Here is a 12,621-nt window from a genome sequence, read left to right as displayed (position 1 = left end):
TATCAGTGACACTAAATGGCACTCGGATGGTATTATTGCAAACAGTTGAACGAGGGGGTCTTTACTTTTACGCCATAAATCACTTTGGTGGTCTGATGAGATATAATGACCCTTTCTCAAAATAATGTTTAATATATATATATATATATTTGTTTTGTTTTAATGTTTAAAAAAAAAAATATATATATATATATTAGGATTACAAAGGAAATTAATGATAGTGATATGATAGGGTACAAAGAATCTGTAGTTAATATATTGTGATCATATATGCTTAACTGTGAAAGTTTACTTTTTAATGTGAAAAGCAATTTACATAATACACAATAATGGGAGAAATACTTAAAAAATATTGGTGAAATTAAGCAGATTCCCTTTAAGTATTTTCATATAAAGTGTCCTATTTATATTTTTAAAATATTTTTAATATAAAAATATCTTAATATTTATATTTTTTAAATAGTTAAGATTTCGAAAAATCAAATGCCTATTTCTACCTAAAGCGATAAGCTTGCATTTTAAAAAGAACTCTATTTTAAAAATTAATTAACTTGGACAGGATTTCTTGTCCTTTCTATCACATTGCGTAGATTTTATTATCTTCAAGGTTATCTTTATAGGGAGTTGGCCTGACCCATGTCTCTCCTTCTTCCCAGACTCTTTCGGCGTGGTCGGGAGTCCTGAGATAGTCGTGCTTCTACATGGCTTTCCCACATCCAGCTATGATTGGTACAAGGTAAGGAAATCAGACTTTCTAGGTCCCACTACGTCTTTAAAAGTCCAAAATCAAGGATTTTGTTACCAGCACTGAAAGGCTCTTGCATATTTGAATTGCTTAATAAGATAGGATTAAATGTAGAACTATTTTTCATTTACTGGGAGTAAATGAAAAGGGAGTAAAAAACCGTTTGGCAATCTGGGAGGGCTCATCCCCAAGTTAAAAATGCTGGAGTGCCTCCCTCAATAGAGATTGATTATTAGGAATAAAACACTTTGTAAGAGGATCATCTGCGGGCCTATGGTGGTTTCATGTGGGGTTTCCCTTTACTGAAGTCTGTTTGTTAAACTGAGAAAGAGATGAAACCCTTTCGCTGTTGTAGGTTGGAGGGGAGGGGCAGGATCAGAGACCAAATCATTCCTTTCTTTCTCGTAGATCTGGGAAGGTCTCACGCATCGGTTCCATCGAGTGATTGCCCTCGATTTCTTAGGCTTTGGCTTCAGCGACAAACCGGTAAGCAGCTTCTGGATGGGACCAGGGTTGAGGGACCGGCGGGTGCGATGGAGGGGTCAGGCCGGCAGACAGATCGGCACTCATGACTTCCTCCCGTGTGTCTGGGCTTCCTTCCCCTAGAGACCGCACCACTACTCCATCTTCGAGCAGGCCAGCATCGTGGAGGCGCTTTTGCAGCACCTGGGGCTTCAGAACCGCAGGGTCAACCTTCTGTCTCATGATTACGGAGACATCGTGGCTCAGGAGCTTCTCTATAGGTCAGTGAAGCCGTGTCACTCATTTAAGATGCCGGGGAAAGTCCATTGTTCCTGGGGTCTTTCTGGCCCTTTTGCCTTTCGGAAGTTTGTCTTCAGACGGTGTGTTGGCGCTTGCCCACTCACTCAGATGCATCTGCCTCCTGTTTCTAGGTTCAAGCAGAATCGCTCTGGTCGGCTGACCATAAAGAGTCTCTGTCTGTCCAATGGAGGTAATTGCCTGGGCAGTGGGCGGAAGGGGATGAGGGCCACATTTTGATATCAGTGACACTAAATGGCACTCGGATGGTATTATTGCAAACAGTTTAACGAGGGGGTCTTTACTTTTACGCCATAAATCACTTTGGTGGTCTGATGAGATATAATGACCCTTTCTCAAAATAATGTTTAATATATATATTTCAGTTAATAAAAAGCTGTGTTGTAATATGTGCTTTTTTAAAAAATTGATTTGACAGAAACATTAATTTGTTGTTTCACTCATTTATGCATTCATTGGTTGATTCTTGTATGTGACCCAATGGCGTACAGAGATGACGTTCTAACCAACTGAGCTACTCCGCCAGGGCCTAGATGTGTGTGTGTTTTAAGGACCCACACTTCCTGAAGAATCCCTGGTTTCTTTTTCTGCCTCAGTCATGAACAACACTGTGTTCTGAGGCCTGGGGAGAAACACAAGGGGAGTCAGGCCTCGTCGTCAGCAGTATGGACGACCGTGTACATCATTTTCCCCATTTCTCTACCTTTACAATCTGAAAGTAATCCCAGTGGGATATACTTTCTTTGACCTGTTAAACCTAGAATTCCATGGGGAAGGAATTAGGATGACAATACTAATTTATTTATAATTAGTGTTTTAGCAGTGAAGGCCCCAAAGGTGACAGTGAGTAGGGTAGATAGTCTCCAATAAGGGACCGATGTTTGCCTTAAAGTTGCTGGAAAATGACTAACATAAGTCTCTTCTTTTCCTGCAGGTATATTTCCCGAGACTCACCACCCGCTCCTGCTCCATAAGGTTGGCTCCTCCACTGACTAGATCGTAGCTCTTTAGATTGATACTAATATAAACAATGCTGGGACCTTCGTAAGGGCCATTTCTCTTGTAAAAGGCCGCAGATAAAATCCTTCTCATCAGTTTACATTAGAAGTTAGTTTTTCCCTTCTTATGAAAAGATGAGAATTAGAGATCAAAGGTATTTGGAGAAATACAGTATCTCAAAGATTTGTGTCATCAGCATGATGGTTGACAAATTGGGACCTCAGTCTGAAGTTGAAGATATCAAACGTCTTAGGGATTTAGTGACGTGCAGAAATGGAATCTTAAAGGGAATTAGAAGCAGTTTGTGGGAATTAGAATGTGGGTTGGCAAAACAAAAAACTAAAAGCCAATGGCCAAGCCTTTCAGTAGGAGATTTGGCTAAAGTCTTTTTTTTTTTAAGTTCTTAGTATAAAACCCTTTGTCCTGATTGTGTTCTCTCTCTCTCTCTGGATTCTTGATTTTTACTTACTTACCTATAGATTCTCAAAGATGGAGGCCTGCTGTCACCCATCCTCACACGAATGCTGAACTTCTTTGTATTCTCTCGAGGGTAAGTCATTGTCAAAGACTGATTTCCTGCAGCTTGGGAACAAAGCTGCTGCCATTAAAATTCTGGGCCAAATCCTAGGGTTTGATATTTTAAAGCAAAGGTGTTGGTCACTTGCCAGGGAAGGAATAGAAGGAATTCATAAATCAGTTAAGGGTCAGACTACATGGTTTTGAGGTTCCAATCATATTTGACATTCTGAATTCTTCTTACACTTATCTTTCTGTTTTTTTTTTTTTTTTGATTCAGTCTTGTCCCCCCTGTCTTTGGGCCATACACCCGACCCTCAGAGAATGAGCTGTGGGACATGTGGGCAACGATACGCCACAATGATGGGAACTTAATTGTCGACAGGTAAGAAATAACCCTTCTGCTTTGGCTTCCCAAGAGGCTTTTTTTGGGGAATATGTGGGATTGCTTGTTTTGTTCTTGGCTGGCTGTACTGTCTCAGAAGAAGGTTGGTTATGACTTATGAGGTGCACCCAAAACAGTCATGCTCTGTACTCTCTCTGAGGAAAGAAATCCATCATAGGGTGAGCCCTGAGGCGAAGCAATGTGGCACACTGATTCAGTTGTAATTGCTGATTGGCTTTGGCAAATCCTTCTTCGGACATTTTGTTAATATTAAATGCTTCCACATGTCTAATCACAGTTATGACAGGCATTTCGTGCCTTCCTCCGAGTACCAGTCTCTTCCTTTTTCACATCTTTTCTGTAGCAACAGGGACTGGAGGGAGATTTCGTTGTCTTGTACCAAGACTTCCCACGCCTTGGTTCAGATACTGCTTTCACGGAGGGGCTAGAGGTGGTGATGCCCATAACTACTCGAGATAAGGCTGTCCTTTGACCAGCTAGGTCAGTGTAGCTTCCATGGCTTTAACTGATGGCTGTGCTGGGAATTGTGAGGGAGAGAGAGCCATTCTTCCCTCCTACCCCAATGGGATCCCAAAGATTTGTTTTACTATAAAAAATTGCAAAACAAAACCCTCTTTTAAAATTCCAATATACTTCTCCAAAATGTAAAAACCACTTACGAAACTCAACTATCACCTGTTAGAAATAATTCCTGGAGTTTCTAGGCAGAATAACAAGAATATATGAATTTGAGTTCTAAAATGTGGCTATGGCAGCTTGTCATTGTAGGAGAAATTCTCCATTTTATCTGTGGTCAGATGAAATGTAGAGAATGAAACTTTGTGCTTAGGAACTTCTACACTTAGAACATTAGAAGTAGATGTCAATTTAGCGATCGTGTAGTTCAGTTCTCTTATTTTTAAAGAGGAGGAAATGGGTCAAAAGATGTGTGTTAGACCTTTGAGTTACAGAACTAATTAGTGGTAGAGGCACCATCTGAAGCTGGACTTTCATTACACATAACCCAAGCTAACTCCCAGCCTTCCTACATCCCATTTCCTGTTTGACGAACACTAAGAAACATTAATTCTTACATTGGTTGTAGGCATGATGACTGCTGCAGCTACATGGAGGTTAACTGTAGAGGTTAACAGAAGTGAGTAAATTCAGCTGGCTAATCCCAGACGTGCCAAATTGCTCCTGGATTAAAACACATACTGGGTTCCTTGAGGCTCATGTCAGGCCTTTGCAGCCCTCTAACCATAAATGTTTCTTGTTCTCCTGCTAATTCACCTGTCCTATAGTCTCTTACAGTACATTAACCAGAGGAAGAAGTTTAGAAGACGCTGGGTGGGAGCTCTTGCCTCTGTAACTATTCCCAGTGAGTATTTCTATATTACATCTTGATAGGAAAACTGAGGGACTAGGGTTAAACTAATTGCCTGATTTAGCAAATAAAAATAAAATACACAAAACTAAATTTGAATTGCAGATAAACAAGTCCTTTTTTTTTAAGGAAAAGTATGTGCTGTGCAATACATGAGACATACTGATATGGAAAAAAAAAATCAGCCCAGCCAGTATGACTCAGTGGTTGAGTGTTGACCTTTCAGGGCACATGCCTGGGTTGCAGGCTCGGTCTCCAGTAGGGGGCGTACAGAAGGCAGCCAATCAATGATTCTCATCATTGATGTTGCTCTCTTCCTCTCTGAAATCAATAAAAATATATTCAAAAAAATCATTATCTGAAATGCAGCTGGTCATGCTTTATTTAATCTGGTGACCCTCTCCAACATGTGGAACATCGGTGCCATGGTGTAGAGTGAAATATATAAAGCACTGAGATACTATTGCTAAGGTAACTACTATAGCACGGCCTGGAGTGGGAGTTAGATTGGTTTCCTGCTGTGCATTGCCAGTGACTATCACATTAAATGCTGAATTCTGGGACAGAAGGCTGTTTGAATTACTAATCAAGAGCCTATAGGTGGTTCTGCTCATTCACCTCTTAATACTTACACATTTAAAAAGAAAAAAAGTCAGTGCTGTGTCTCACATATAAAAACAGTGTTCAAAAACCGGTGGATTTCAAATGTCAGGGGTCATTTATTGCTAAGAGAGAGACTTTAAGAATGACAATATCCTGGAGTTAGGGGGAGAGAATGCTGCTCAGGGCTGAATGGCCGGCTGTGTACAGAGAAAATGTCCCAAATGGACTCAGTTGTCAGCTTATCTCCAGAAATTTCTTATAACCTACTTATTGAAAGCAGCTAGATTTTTATCATAATTTTTTTAACGAAAATTTGTTCTGGAGGGGTAATTTTGGTCTGGGGGAGAACAGATGTGCAAGCTGTTAGTAATGAGTTCCTTTTCTCTTTCCCAGTTCATTTTATCTACGGGCCCTTTGACCCGGTGCATCCCTATCCGGAGTTTTTGGAGCTGTACAGGTGAGCCTCCCTCAGGGGCTTCGTATTGTTAGTTCCTCCTCCCGACAGTGCTCTGGCCTCAGTGGCTGTGCATCCAGGAAACGTATGATAAAGGATGAGCTGAGGAATCTTATTCTCACAAAAAGTCAGGAAATGGTTATACATTCTCTTGAGTTATACATATATATATGTATGTATAGTTGTTATACATTCTCTTGAATTACACACCTGTTTTTACTGTATATATACATATTCTACATATTCCTAGGTGGACAGGTAAGAAAACGCTATCATGTGAACTAAGGAATGGAACTGCGTAAAGTTGATAAAAAATGTTTGCTGTAGTCTCATTGCAAAGCTTCAGCTGGGCATCTGCAGGGAGATGGAGAGGAGCTCACAGGAATAGTGCCTCGTCACTGGTTGTCATTTTTTCTAGGTTAGTGATGGCAAACCTTTTGAGCTTGGTGTGTCAGCATTTTGAAAAACCCTAACTTAACTCTGATGCCGTGTCATATATAGAAATTTTTTGGTATTTGCAACCATAGTAAAACAAAGACTTATATTTTTGATATTTATTTTATATATTTAAATGCCATTTAACAAAGAAAAGAAAAATCAACCAAAAAAATGAGTTCGCATGTCACCTCTGACATGCATGTCATAGGTTCGCCATCACTGCTCTAGGTACTTACTCAGAAGGTTGGAATATGAAATCTTGACTGATTTTGTTCCATAAGAATGTTCCATCCTTCATATGGCCTAGTAGAAATGATCCAGTAGTAAATAGCTTGCATTTAATTTTCAACAAAATACCCTCTGTCATCTCCTCTTGCGGTTAAGGAAGGTCTTTTGTTATCCTTACCTGGACAGTGGTCCACTTATTTGATGCCTCACGCTTCTCTAAGGAGCTCGAAGTCACCCTGCTTTGACATGTATTGCAAGTGTTTTATTTTTAAGTTGTCTGTTGGATTATGAACATGTAAAACCTAGTCTGTATATGTCATAAATGGAATTGGCAAGCTTACCTGCCTAAGACACAATTCCAAAATAGAAGCTGAATAAGCTCTTTGTTGGTTCCTTCCAGTGTGGTATGTCCGCAGGGACATTTACTAGGGCTGCCCACTGGCTTACCTCCCTCCCCCTCCCTCCAGCCTCAAGTTCACCTACATGCTGTTCTCTTCCACTAGGAAAACGCTGCCGCGGTCCACAGTGTCGATTCTGGATGACCACATTAGCCACTACCCACAGCTAGAGGATCCCATGGGCTTCTTGAATGCATATATGGGCTTCATCAACTCCTTCTGAGCTGGAAAGAGTAGCTTCCCTGTATTACTCCCCCTACTCCCTTATCTGTTGTGTATTCCATTTAGAAAGCAATGCCCCAAAGAGGTCCTGGCCACCAAACACTTCTCTCACAAAGGTCCACCTGACTCACATGGTGAACAGCATATAGGACAAGCCAGTAGAGGCTCTATAAGGGTGACCTGAGAGTCCACCTCCCATTCCTCTGACATCTGATCACGTGTATGGACTTGCCTTTGTGTTATTAGGAACGTCTGATGAGCACTGCTGCTCGCGGATGCAGATACACAGAGACTTTTCTGAAATACTTAGAAGTGTAATTTTTGGCTCGGCCCCAATTGGAATCTTGTAGTAAAGAATGAGGAGAGGATGGCTGCTTCCCTCTCCTTGAGTGGCTTTAAGGGCACGTGCTTTTTTTGTTTCCTAAGCAGCTTCAGGAGAGAGTAAGTCTCCCCTGTCATAACTTTGGCTTAGTTTCGTCAGCTGCATCTAATTATAGGCTTTTTGTTAAAATAGATTTTGCTTTAAATAATGCAGCTTTACATAATGCAGTATTCTAAGTGTACTTTAAGACTGTGATTTACTGACACGTGTTATATCTATTTTAGAAGGGTACTACACCAGCAGACACTCACTCTGGCAGAGTAGTGAACCTTATTAAACATATTTGACTTCTGTATAAATTGAACTAAATCCAAACTTAAAAAAATTTCCTACAAGTCATAGGACATCAAAGACCAACCGCATCTGTGCCAGAGATTTACTGTTATTGGCTGGAAAGACGCAGTTCTAACAGCGAATAACAGTCTGCTTCTTCATACCTCATTGCTTCGAAGCACATCCCTCCTGCGCTAACGGGGAGGGGAGGGGAGCGTTGTGCAGTCCCAGTGCCCACACCGAGTGCACACGGATTCCTTTTGTTACGAGTGCTTACTTCTCACTGGTTGTGCCAGAGAAGCTTCCTCATGTAGCTCTGCCATTCCTGTACGTTACAGACAGGAAAGTTCCAGAAACTTTAAGAACAAATTCTGAAAGGCCTGTGAGCAAAAGGTGCTGAATACTTTTTTTAAAGTCACAGTTTCATTGTTTTAGTCACAGTAGGATTAGGTGATTATTTTAAATTCTTTTTTTAAAAATTAGCAACCTCAAGTATAACAATTGAAAGTGGAATTAAGTGTTTATTTTCTATTAATAAAATGAATTTTGACAAAAGTGGACTCTGCCTTCCCCTCCCCACCACCCCTCCGGGATAAAGTTTTCCAACATTGCCAGGAGCTTTCAGACACATTACAGTAAAGAATATAATGAAGTTGAGCAGCTGGGGTATAGGATAGTATTTGCTTTACATGTTCACCCAAAGCTGTACTATCACACCAAAGTCGACCAATGGAACAAAAAGGAAAAAAGACAAAAAAAAAAAAAGACATGCACAAAGACAGACGTTTGCTTGATCTGCTGGCTCAGGGCCAAACATTTAATTTGCTTCTCCAGAATCATTAATCTTTAAAAGCGGGATTCTGGGAAAATCATGCCACTAGCCTAAAAGCCCACTGACAGTGAAGTACATCAGCTTCATCTTGCCCAGTAAAAACTTATCCAACAGAAGCCAAGATAACGTCCACAGGTGTTTCCTCTCTGCTTCTGACAGTCACCTGCATGGTCACTCCATCCGCTAAGGCCAGCTTGGCCCTCACCAATAAATCATAGCCACCTCTGTATACACCTGAGAACAAAGTGAGGAAAACCATATTGAGAACTCAAACTCTGACTAGTGAAATTTATCATTCTCTGCTTGCATTTCCTTTCTATTATTTTAGTTGAGCTTTTCTAGAGATCTGTGTTTATGGTAGGAGCTGCTTCGTACATACAAATTTGAAATAACCTTTTATATTCCCATGATACCAGGTACATAGAAGGTACTCAAGAATACTGGGTTCGAGTACTCAAATGGGGGAGGTAGTGGCACTAGTATCCGTGGGAGAGATTTAAGTAAGTGTTTTAGGCCAAATATACATCTTTAAAGAACAAACAAAGCACAACATGCAAATTAAACAGCTAAGACAAACTGCTCACTGTGACAGGGCTCCACATGGTAATGCATACAATGGGACAGTGGCAGGGCATGAAATGCCCATGCATAGCCCTTCCTATTAAACTCTGCCACAAAATAAAGGGGAAATCCGCTAAAATTCCTTACCTGCCAGGTAGAGGGAATGGGAATTCTTGTTCTCGGGGACTTTCTCTGACCTTTCACATGGCTGCATGCCCAGAAACGTAATGATGTTGTTGACAGCTTCTGTGTTGACAAGATTGATGCAACAGTGTCAGAAAGGTCAGCACGGGGCCGCCTCTGCACCACTACGTGCTGGGCGCTGGGGCTGGAGGGTGGCGTGTGGGTGGAGGCCACTGGACTGGGAAGTGGCTGACTCAATTAGATGACAGGGTCCTGGCCTTTCAGGTGACTTAGTTTATGCAGCATTAAACCAAAGTGTTCTGGAATGATACATATTCCTTTAGGTTTTACACTGCTGTCAGGCAATACATTGAGAGCAAACTGTTCTCACCTTGAAGAGTTTTGGTAGAACTGAGGGCAAAAGTCTCCTGCTTCTCAAAAGTATCTCCTACTTCTTCCCAGGCAGCAGCAAAGTTGGGCTTCAGAACTTTCTGAATGTGGTCAGACACAGTCACCTCAAGATCTTCCAGCTAGTGGGCACAGGCAGGGCTCAGTAAGTGACAGTCCTTTCAGTACAGGACAAAGTGGGAGGGGCTAAGGGAAAAGGTTTTATCATTCTGAGATACATCCTTTGCAGGAGCCTAGGAAAAACTATCACCAAACTAGTTCAGTCCTGTAGTCTGGATAAGTCTAATGATGTAGGCCTTAGCAAAGAAAAGCAAGAAAATGGCCAAGCTATATTCAGATCAACATCTACACCCTTGAGGTACAAAGCCGTCACGTGGCCACACCTAACCATCAAGTTCAAGCCATCCAGGGCCTTCTGCACTTAGCATTCACTAACAGGTTGATATTTCTTCACGTTTTGCCTGCATTCTATGAAGTTATTCAGTCCTTGACGTAGCTAAATTATAAGCAAATTAAAAGCTGCTCAACAAAACAAACCCAACACTTTAAATAAAGCTCATTGATCTCGAAGAAAATCATGTACTTATTTTCATCTTGTAATTACCCCTAATATAAAGACATAGAAAAGGGTGAGTTGTTTTAATCAGGAAGTGGTCAGTCTCGCTTCCCTTAGGCACGACACACTCCCACCGCAGAGGAGGGTTAGTCCTGGCCTACACAGTTGTAAGGAAATAAAACCTCTTAGGTTCATGTCAGATATTCCTAGAAAAATGTCCTCTTCAGGCAGAAGTCAGTGTGCAAGGGTGTCCAGGTGTCTCTGGGCAGGGGACACTCACCACGTACTCATCGTCATACCCCTCCTCAGCTGGAACCCCAGTGTCAGGGTCACAGTCCCGGACAGTAAACTTCATGGTGCAGCTAAACGTGCCGGCAACTGGAGGAGAAAAGAGCAGGCAGGCCAGTGTCAGGGGGCAGCGCAAGCACAAAGTTCCCCTCGTAGCGGAGGGAGCACATCTGCACTTGGCACTGTTCTGTATCATCCAGGGAAGCTCACACCACTGTTTCCAGGGTAGAAGTTCTCGAAAGCAGCCTGTGTGCTGGTTAAAAGGCAGCCTCACAAAGTATAATTTTAAAATCCATTCCCCACCGTGGGTTAGAATAGCACAAAAATGACGACATTGGCAAAGCTCTACTTCTGTATTAGTATAAAGAAAGCAGCCGGGGAGCTACTTTGGGAGGTTTCTGCCATGCCTGTCAAAGGGGACTACATGTGGAAAATGTGAGAACCACGACTTTAGCAGCTGACAAAGCAAAGATATGGATAGTAAAAAGCACACTGATCATTAGCACAAAGCACAATAGTCTAAATATCAACAGATAATACTATTTTTAGATTGTGGGTCCACAGATCACCAGAATGAACTTGCTTTATTGTCAACTTTCAACCTGCAGTGAATAGGTCAGCAAGGACGTGCTAGTATTGGTAAAGTCAGTGTCTTAAATGCAAAAGCAAGTGGGTAATTAATATGTTTTGAGATAACTGGTGGAAGTAATAAGAAATGGAGGTAGGGGCACATTTTTGGGAAGTGAACTTCATGAAAAGTGGCCTTTCTGAACTGCCTGAAGGAGGGGATTAAGTATGGGTGAATTAATTGGATCTCAAGAGATGTGAAAGAGCTTCAGTGAGCAGAGCAAGGCACATGAGCTAAAGGGCAGAGGCCAGGAAGGCCAAGGGTGGATGGAAATAGTAAGAGATACGCTAATGAACAGGTGCTGAGAAGAGAGACTGTTTAGGAATATATTTGAAATACCTAGGAGACTAGATATTTTCCAATAGGCTCTAGTGAGCTGAGGCAGTCCTATGAAGAATAGGTCTGAATTCAGAGAACAAACGAATTTAGTAGAATACATTGAAAATGATGGTAGTGAGTTGACCCATATAGAAAGAGTTTACCTTTCAAGACTACAGAATCAATTTTTTGTTGTTAATCCTCACCTGAGGATATTTTTCCCCATTGATTTTTAGGGAGAGTGGAAGAGACAGGGCAAGACAGAAACACCAATGTGAGAGAAACACATTGATTGGTTGCCTCTTGCATGAACCCTGACCAGAACTCAGGCCAGGGGGGAGCCTACAAATCAAGGTACATGCCCTTGACCTGGGTCGAACCCAGGACCCTTCGGTCTACAGGTTGACACTCTTATCCACTGAGCCAAACCGGCTAGGGCTACAGAATCTATTTTAATACAATAGGAGGTTGATGGAAGAATGATCGTGGTTATATTAAGCTAGAATTTACTGCCAAGGAAGCAGGAAGAAGAAAGAAACAGGTGGAAGTTAACACAAACCTGGATTGGGTCAGTTGAGGTATTTAAAACAATGAAAGGAGAGAGAGGGGATTATGGTAGGGACAAAGGTAAAGATCCAATAAGAATGGAGAGGCAGGCCCAACCTGTTGTGGCTCAGTGGTTGAGCACCGGCTTATGAACCAGGAGGTCACAGTTCGATTCTTAGGGCACATGCCCTGACCAATGATTCTCTCTCATCAGTGTTATTTCTATCTCTCCCTCTCCCTCTCTCTCTGAAATCAATAAAAATACGTTAAAGAAAAGAATGGAGAAGCAGGATAGACATCAGTAATACAAGATCATATGAACCCCTGTTTGGTTTCAATTAAGCAGGGAGGATACAGACAAATGAGGAAGAGAAATAAGGAAATAAGCAGGAACAACGGTAGATCACAGCTTTGGCAAACTGGTTGAATTTTATGTACAAGTAAAGACAGAAGATGCTATGTGTAAGTAAGGGATGAGGAGGCACTGAATAAGGAAGCAAATAGGAATGCTATCAGTAGAGATGTTCCTGAAACTCGAGTGGCAAATTTTT

The 12,621-nt window shown here is 41.6% G+C and overlaps 2 protein-coding genes across 2 annotated transcripts in view; one reads left to right on the top strand and one right to left on the bottom strand.

The window, feature by feature from the left end:
• MEST overlaps nt 1-7,951 on the top strand; it is a 10,793-nt gene extending 2,842 nt beyond the window's left edge. Inside the window, exons 2-11 of the mRNA XM_006771364.2 lie at nt 657-736; nt 1,154-1,231; nt 1,352-1,488; nt 1,639-1,697; nt 2,460-2,500; nt 3,004-3,074; nt 3,321-3,425; nt 4,730-4,806; nt 5,809-5,872; nt 7,039-7,951. Of these exons, the coding sequence (XP_006771427.1) occupies nt 657-736; nt 1,154-1,231; nt 1,352-1,488; nt 1,639-1,697; nt 2,460-2,500; nt 3,004-3,074; nt 3,321-3,425; nt 4,730-4,806; nt 5,809-5,872; nt 7,039-7,156 (830 nt within the window). The 3' untranslated portion in view covers nt 7,157-7,951. The remainder of the gene's footprint in view (nt 1-656; nt 737-1,153; nt 1,232-1,351; nt 1,489-1,638; nt 1,698-2,459; nt 2,501-3,003; nt 3,075-3,320; nt 3,426-4,729; nt 4,807-5,808; nt 5,873-7,038) is intronic.
• A 354-nt stretch (nt 7,952-8,305) lies between these two features.
• LOC102773563 (coatomer subunit gamma-2) lies at nt 8,306-11,699 on the bottom strand. The gene is made up of 4 exons (XM_006771365.2): nt 10,571-11,699; nt 9,718-9,856; nt 9,351-9,449; nt 8,306-8,876 (listed from the first exon to the last, which is right to left on the bottom strand). The coding sequence occupies exons 1-4, from the start codon at nt 10,772-10,774 to the stop codon at nt 8,746-8,748; spliced, it is 573 nt and encodes a 190-aa protein (XP_006771428.1). The 5' UTR covers nt 10,775-11,699; the 3' UTR covers nt 8,306-8,745.
• Nucleotides 11,700-12,621: the final 922 nt, after the last annotated feature.

This window comes from Myotis davidii, unplaced genomic scaffold, assembly GCF_000327345.1.
Source record: "Myotis davidii unplaced genomic scaffold, ASM32734v1 scaffold705, whole genome shotgun sequence".
Classification (NCBI taxonomy): Eukaryota; Metazoa; Chordata; class Mammalia; order Chiroptera; family Vespertilionidae; genus Myotis; species Myotis davidii.
The sequence above is the reverse complement of the archived record's forward strand: the minus strand, read 5'-3'. Positions and strand labels throughout refer to the sequence as shown.

Excerpts from the sequence above, each read along its gene's own strand:
- LOC102773563 (XM_006771365.2), bottom strand. The coding sequence starts at position 10,774 with ATGATACAGAACAGTGCCAAGTGCAGATGTGCTCCCTCCGCTACGAGG. Across the intron at positions 9,857-10,570 it reads GGTATGACGATGAGTACGTG|CTGGAAGATCTTGAGGTGAC; the intron begins GTGAGTGTCCCC and ends TGTGCCCACTAG. Across the intron at positions 8,877-9,350 it reads CCATTCCCTCTACCTGGCAG|GTGTATACAGAGGTGGCTAT; the intron begins GTAAGGAATTTT and ends CTTTGTTCTCAG.